This window comes from Zootoca vivipara, chromosome 6, assembly GCF_963506605.1.
Source record: "Zootoca vivipara chromosome 6, rZooViv1.1, whole genome shotgun sequence".
Taxonomy (NCBI): Eukaryota; Metazoa; Chordata; class Lepidosauria; order Squamata; family Lacertidae; genus Zootoca; species Zootoca vivipara.
In genome coordinates this window covers 34,906,011-34,913,773 of record NC_083281.1, presented here as the reverse complement: position 1 = coordinate 34,913,773, position 7,763 = coordinate 34,906,011, and the positions used below count along the sequence as shown (strand labels likewise).

The following is a 7,763-nucleotide window of genomic DNA, read 5'->3' as shown; positions in this document are numbered from 1 at the left end:
AAGGACCCCTGGAAGGTTGAGTCTAGTCAAGGGCGACTATGGGGTGCAGCGCTCATCTCACTTCAGGCTGAGGGAGCCGGCATTTGTCCGCAGACAGCTTTCCGGGTCATGTGGCCAGCATGACTAAACCGCTTCTGGCGCAATGGGACACTAGGACGGAAGTCAGAGTGCATGGAAACACCATTTACTTTCCTGCTGCAGCAGTACCTATTTATCTACTTGAACTGGTGCGCTTTGGAACTGCTAGGTTGGCAGAAGCTGGGACAGAACGGGAGCTCACCCTGTCACACAGATTTCAACCACCGACCATCTGATCAGCAAGCCCAAGAGACACATTGATTTAGACCACAATGCCACCCGCTCTCTGTTCTTTATGGTCATGGGGATGGGAATTTGCCCATGGGGATGGGGATTAGCAAGCGTATGTGTTCAGTCAATGTGCCTGTCCACCTTTGCCAGAAGCATGTACTTTGCCCTCAGCCTCGAGTAAAAGTATGCTATTGGCACTTGTGAGTGTATCCGCCGAGGGAAAGGGTGTTGTGAGAAAGGGGTGTGTTTGTGCGTGGTCTGGTCTAGCCTCCAAGCAGAGCGAAAACGTGTCTGGCCAGAAGCTCCTGCGGCAGGTTGCTGGGTTAGCAGCTGTTCCGTACAGAGGCAAGGGGCGTCCGCGGAGGGCAAAAAGCGGAGAGTCCCCAGGCGGACGTGTGCGAAGGTGATGCAACCGCCAGGCGGGAAGAGGGGAGCTGGGATCGGGACTGGCGAAGGGATGCGCACCGGCTGCAGCCGGGTGGGCGGGCAGGCACCGGGCGGGGATTCGCTGAGTGATGCTCCCGCCGCTTCGATGACTGGCTCAGGGCGGCATCTCTCAGCCGCCCCCCTGCCAACACCCCGCCCGCCCTGCCGTCCCGTTATAAGAGCGCTCGGAGCCGTTCGCCACTTCGCCACAACATCACAGACCGGCGAGACCTGCGCCTCGCTTCCGCGGCAACGCCGCCGCCGCCGGTCCCCTGGAGCCTCGGCACGGGGGATCGGGGGAGAGAAAGCGCACCCCGAATCCCCGAGGCGATCCTGGGAAGGAGCTCCTTAGCCCCGTCGAGTCGAGAGCGGAGCCTGGCGCGCCCCGGGCGCCTCGCCAGCAGCATCAGCGGCTTCTCCAAGGTGCGGCGGTGCGCTCCTCCTCTCGCTCTCCGAAGCGCGCGCCTGGATGCCCGGCTGCGGTCCCGCGCCCTCTGCTGGCGAAGCCATGACGCCGCACAGCCGCTCGGAGGCCGGGCAGCCTGAGCAGGCGGCCGCGGCCGCGGCAGCAGCCGCCAGCCGCGAGCTGGAGGTGCGCGGAGCGGGCGCCTCCGCCTCGTCCCTGCCCGCGGCGGTGCGGGGCGCGCTGGAGCTGGCCGAAGCCCGGCGTCGGCTGCTGGAGGCGGAAGGGCGCCGGCAGTTGGTGTCGGAGCTGGAGAGGCGTGTTGAGCAGCTGCACCGCGTCTTCATCGAGGCCGAGCTGCGCATGGCCAACCGCGCCGAGAGCTTGGGCCGCCTGGGCAGCGGCGTGGCGCAGGCCGAGCTCTACCTGACCACAAACGGGCAGCGCCTGAAGAAGAGCCTGCGGCGCTGCAAAAAAGCCAGGCCGCCCGCCTTGCTGGCTTCGGCGCTGGGATTGGGCAGCTGCGTGCCTTGGGCTGCCTGCAGAACGCGCCGCGGCCGAGGGGGCCCCCCGGAGCCGCCCGAGTCCCCCTTCAAGAGGATCCAGCAGGGGGCAGCACCAGCTCCTTCTCCCCATCAGCCCCGGCGAACCCGGCCTTAGAAGTGGGGTGGGGCGCTGCACCCCTCTGCTACCCGCTGGAGGGAGGGTGTCGCTAGGGGGGTGGGGTGGAAGGCGACAGGTGCTAGTAAGCGTGCAGAGGGTCTTCCTTGCAGAATTTTCCTCCAAGGATGGGGACCGTTTCCCGAGCCCCCCAGAGCAGGAGGGTGTGGTGATGAATGTTGGTGAGCATCCTTCCTTCCTTCCCCATCTGCTTGTGGCAAACAGCTCCCTCCAGGCAGATCCACCTTATGCATTTAAAGCATTCTTATTGCACATTTAAAGTATATGACTTCCCCCAAGGAATCCTGGCAACTATAATTTGTTAAGGGTGCTGGAAAGGTTTGTGAAGGAGCAAACTACAGTTCCTAGATTCTTTGGAGGGAGTTGAATGTGCTTCAGATGTATAGTGTGGCTCTTTTCCAGCTGCTCATCATCATCAGATCTATTGGCTGCTCAACTATTGGAGACATCTGATTCTCATGACCATCTCATTCATTGACTTTCCTTATGGTTTGGATAAGTTTGGCTTGCAACCAGCCCCAGATTCAGCTCTGCTGCTCTTGAACTGGTCTGCTGAAGCTTTAAAGTTGTTCCAGAGCTGGCTTTTTTGGACTGACGGTCAGAGGGTGAGATGATGGTGGGAACCAGTCCTGGACCACTTGCCTTTAGGAAGCAAAAAACGGCACCTTCTGCTCCTAGGAAATGAGTCCTTTTTACTAGGAGTCAAGCAGTTGGGTGCTTCAGCTTCGACTTTTGGAAATGTCTATTACCACAGGAGGCCTCTTCATTGCATTCTAGTGAGGACCCAGAGCAAAATGGGCAGCATCAATATGTCTAGGCAGCCCTTTTGGCAGCAGCTGGAGAGAGGGTGTTGAGTCTGCTGGTTCTTATGCAATCAAAAAGTACCCATCTGTTTTGTAGAAACTCATCCTTTTTAGTCCAGGGCCTCGGAGAGCTTCTGGATTGTGCAGAACCTGGAAACATTTCATCTTTGCATAACTCTTAAAAGCAGTCAGTTTTTTTGTGGCTTGACATTGCCCCTCCTAAACTCTGCTGGTACCCATGGGTCTTTGAAGAAATAAATTTTGGTTCAGGAGAAGAGCAAGTCCCATCCCTCATATATATATATATATATATATATATATATATATATACACACACACACACACACACACACACACACACACACACACATGGCTTGGCTTCCGAGTTGTCTGCCAAAGATTCCACCTTGAAGTTGCTTCCGGCCATGGGACTTTAGTGATGTGGAGGAGTAGGCTTGCCCAACGGTAAGCACCTGCTTGACAGACTTGACCTTCACCTGACACTCTGCTGCTAGATCTTCCTCAATGCAGGTGCTTCTTTTACCCAGCAAGGCTGCTGGTCATGCTTGGCTTCTATTCTCCTCTCCCCACCACATTTCCTGTTACTGGTTCCAAGAAATTGGCCTTAATTTTGCCCTAGTACATAACAAAAGCTTCCTTTATCCACCGAGGGAAACTGCCATGGAACTGCAACCAAGACAAGAGGTATCCCGAATTGCTCCTTCCTGCTGTTTTGGACAATGGCGTTACGGGGACTGAGCAGGAATTTTTTCCTACAATGATTGTATTAGAGCTCTTCCTTAGCCTTTTGTCTAGCACTTACTGACCTGAGTTGGACTGACCTGCTGTTCTGAACATCAGAAACACTATAATTTCTCATATTGAGAATCTATCTTGGTCTTTATTGGGGCTAGAGTTTGCCTCTTGCTGGTTAGCTGATGGGAACTTCTGAAATACTTTTATTTATTGCACTTTTAATGTAGATGTTGGCGTTGCTTTGCCATTTAGAATCTTACAGGGTAATGAATGGGTGCAGAATATCCACTGGATATTGTGCCCTTGATCCTCTGTATCCAACAGGTTTGGGTATATGGGGTGAAGACATGCCAGCTTTGTACTTTTGTATTAGTTCCACTTTCAGCTGCTTTGACAAAGGAACAGATTGAATCAGACTTCAAAACGGGGGGTCAAAACAGGGCGCTGAAATAAAGCCAGGCTGCATTTCTTTTACGTAGGTAGGGCTACAGCATGTGCTTAGAATTCGAAGCTAAAATACTCGTTATGTAACAGGAATGTACTGTGCAGTCTAAGTAATACTGGACAAAATTGCTCAACTTTCTCACTACAAAAATAACTGTAGGGGTTTTCTTGTAGAATTCGGATTGCTTTTGCATCTAGCGAGGTAGCCTAGTTACTCTTCTGCAGCAAACACAACAAGGAGCTTTTGGCACCTGTGAGGTTCACCAGGTTTAAGCTTTTGATGGTGCCATCCAGGCAGGACTTTGGGGCAAATGTCCCGGGCTGCACTCAGCAGAATGGGCATGGGCATCGGGAGGGGGACCTATGCCACAGGTTTGGCTAATCACATTCTGAAGTGAATGAAGTAGCAGGCATTGCCATCAAAAGAGGTAGGGAGACAAGACCATTAATTCCAGAGACACTGCAATTCTAACCTCGCTTACCTGCGAGTATGCCCCATTTGATTCAGTTGGTCATACTTCTGAGTAGGCATGGTTAGGACTGCATTCTAAAATTACCTAGCTGTGCTGCTGCAGGAACTGGAGCAGTGAGGGAGACTGATGCATGAAGCACTGGGAGATAGGCGGAGTGGTGCAGTAGGAAGAAAAGGAGCTCAGGAGGAGGCATGAGCTCACTGGAGAAATGCAAGCATCCAAAGAAGCCACTTAGGTTTGATAACAGCCAGACTTAAAAGCAAAAGGTCTAGAAACTCCCTTTAAGAAAAAAGGAGGGAGATTGCAAAATCAGGATTGAAATAAAGTCACTGCATTTAACCCAATGTTATCATAACCATCAGGCTAACAAGAGGTTGTTTGAACAACTGATGCTTAGAGCTAACACAACAATAAAAATAGTGGGGACAGCAGGAGAGGAATTCTCATTTTTGAACACAGGTTTCTCAAGAGACTGACATAATATTTTTTAAAAATATTAGCTTCTGAAAACTAAGGGCTCATCCAAACGTACACTAGGCACAGGTCCATACTTTAAAGCACTGTGTCCGAGCGCTCCCCCCCCCAACACTTTCCCCAGGTTGAAGCCCTGGAAGGACATCTTGAACAGGTTAAATGCATTGAAGAGTGACCGTATGAAGAGTGACCTTTATCCAAATATGCAACCTCTCTTCTCTTTCCCTGGAACGTATACAGTGCAGTCCTATATAGGTCTACTCAGAAGTAAGTCCTACTGTGTTCAAGTGTGGATAGAATTGCAGCCTAAGAAAGGGCCAGGCTGCCAATCACTAGCAATTTGGATAAACACATACTTTCAACCACAGAGTTGCATCCATATGCAGCAGGAATGTCCAACTTCTGAGAGACTGTGATCTACTTGCACGAAAAAAACACTGGCAGTGATCCACCCATTGTATTGACCGGAGTTGTTGAGCTTTTTTTAGGGAGCAAAAATTGTTGATTTTTTTGGGGGGTGTGTGTGTGTCAGGGTCTCACAATCGACCAGGATCGACCACGGATCCCTGCGATCGCCCAGTAGATCGCAGTTGACCTGTTGGACAGCCCTGACATATAGCAAAGAAAATTGGGATTCATGTGGTTTGGATAATGACGGTGCGAGAGGTACTGGTTCTGACCTAGCTGTCTTGCATGGTTGCCAGGTGCAAAAGAGGACAGGGCTCCTGTACTTTTAGTAGCAATGTAGAAAAGGGAATTTCAGCAACTGTAGCTTGTCATGAAGCTATTAAAGGTGCAGGAGCCCTCTCTTTTGCACCTGGACACCCTATTCAGTTATAATATTTGCCCTTCCCATACAGCAATCCATTACAAGCAATCCATCTGAAGAAGCGTGCATGCACACGAAAGCTCATACCTATGACAAACGTAGTTGGTCTCTAAAGTGCTACTGGAAGGAATTTGTTTGTTTGTTTCCATTACAAGAATGTAAAGGACAGGAAATTTTGAAGCTGCTTCTCCCCCCCTCACTCCGATCTTTGGCATCAGAAGGGACTCCTGTTATCTTCGCCTAGTAGGGATAAAATGATACGTCTACTCTCCTCTTTTATAAAGGAACTCGAAGGTATTTGGTGGTGTGTTTGTTTTAGAAATAAATAGATAAATAAATTGCTATTTCATGAAAGTGCTGCAGGGACTACCTTAATATGGATGAGATAATCAGGCAGCTGGTCTGTTACGTAATCTTTGCCTCCCATATGTTTCTGGTGAAGGGCTCCTGCCCTGCTGATGCGGCATTTGGGCTCTGTTGGAACAAATGTACATATTTTGCTACAGGCACCAGCTGGAAAGGAGCGCAGAGTTTATACCCAAATAAACATTGTGTTCATTGTTTTGAAGGTGGTTGACTTAAGCCAGGTGGAAGAGGTGAGACACGCAAAGCAAATCCCAGCACCCGGGTGATAGCTTTGCAAATGAACAATGGGAAATACTTTGAAAGTGTGATTTTCTCCCTCCCTATGGTTGAACACCTGTGCATGCTTACCTGGGAGTAAGTCTCATTGGGGATTGCTTTCAAGAGGGCATGTGTAGGAATGCTGAATAGCCGTGATCACAAAATCATGTGAATCTGGAGGAGTGTCATTGAAATTAAAAGTGCTTATTGAGTAGATTTCTGCAGCTGAAAATAAAGGCACATGACACAAAGTGGAGGCTGGCTGATTTATGGGAACATGAATGTGTGCTGGTAAGATGTTGACAGATGAGAAGCTGGTAAGTAAACAGTGGGGAAACCTTTTAGGCTGGTAGAATCATTGTCCCTACCTTCATGGGTCAATGTTGACAGGAGGGTGGGACAACCCACCTGTCAATCATCTAAAAATCACATGTGGTGCTTCCCAAGCACCTAGCAGACAGCTGGTTGTCTGACATTTGGGAAGAGCAATGCAGGAGGCTTTGCAAGCCCTTAGCTCAGCATTCAGGATTTGCTGAGCACAGGGCTTGCAAAGTGCTTTGGACAGCACTTCCCAAGCACTTGGCCACTAGCAAGATGGCAAAGATGCTATTTGCGTGTATCAGCTGTGGGATTGAGTTTGCCACAGGGAATTCTGTTGTGTAGCTTATGCAGCTGTGTCTCTGCCCCCCACACGATATCACAACAAACAAACAAACAAACAAACAAACAAACAACCCAAAGCCACATCCCGGTAGCAGTATGGGCTGGGAATGAATCTGATCAGGGTTGCAGCACAGTGCAGAAGCTTTTTGAATGCCTCCTAATACCTTAACGAACACCAGTCATTGCAAGTGCACAATAAAAAAATGTTTGGAGGGGCCAATAGAAAATACACCTAATGGCAGACACACAGATTGGTATGTATTGTTCCCAATGTGTTTTGAAAAATGTTTCTTAAGGAAAAACGAACACCCTCTATTTGCAGTGTGCACCTTAGTAAGATCTGGGAGTGGGAGGAAACTGATGCTGCAGCTCACCAAAACTGGCATAAAACTCCCCAGTGCCATCCACTTAGAACACTGTCAAAGAGTCAGTAATGGGCACACCAAGCATCTAGTCACAATTCAAAAGCATCTCTGCCTGACTTAAGAGCAAACATAGTTAAAGTCACAGAGTGCTTTTGTGTGATGGGAATGGCTCACAGGAGCAGCCCGTGAATGAAAATTGTAGAGAACCACCCCTGCATGATGCAGCCCTATGCATGCTTACTCAGAAGCAAGTCTGCTTGACTTCATCAGGACATATGACTCATCCAGACTTGCCTTTGCCCCAACACTTTCCTCTGAAAAAGCTCGATCTTCAGTGGTATATGTCAATTGGGTTCTCTCCGGATTGAGTTTGCTCTGATTTATCACTGAAGTACGGGTTTTCTGGGGGAAAGTGGCGGGGCTAGAGCAAAACCACTTGTCCCACACTTTCTAGGCACAGGTACAACTGGAAAACCACTAAGACCTGTTCTTTCTAGGCAGGAGACAAATGTA

The 7,763-nt window shown here is 49.8% G+C and overlaps 1 protein-coding gene across 1 annotated transcript; it reads left to right on the top strand.

The window, feature by feature from the left end:
* Positions 1-1,039: 1,039 nt before the first annotated feature.
* TRNP1 (TMF1 regulated nuclear protein 1) lies at positions 1,040-6,469 on the top strand. The gene has a single exon (XM_035118749.2). The coding sequence runs from the start codon at positions 1,205-1,207 to the stop codon at positions 1,796-1,798; it is 594 nt and encodes a 197-aa protein (XP_034974640.2). The 5' UTR covers positions 1,040-1,204; the 3' UTR covers positions 1,799-6,469.
* Positions 6,470-7,763: the final 1,294 nt, after the last annotated feature.

Coding starts and splice junctions, on each gene's coding strand:
- TRNP1 (XM_035118749.2), top strand. CDS start 1,205: ATGCCCGGCTGCGGTCCCGCGCCCTCTGCTGGCGAAGCCATGACGCCG.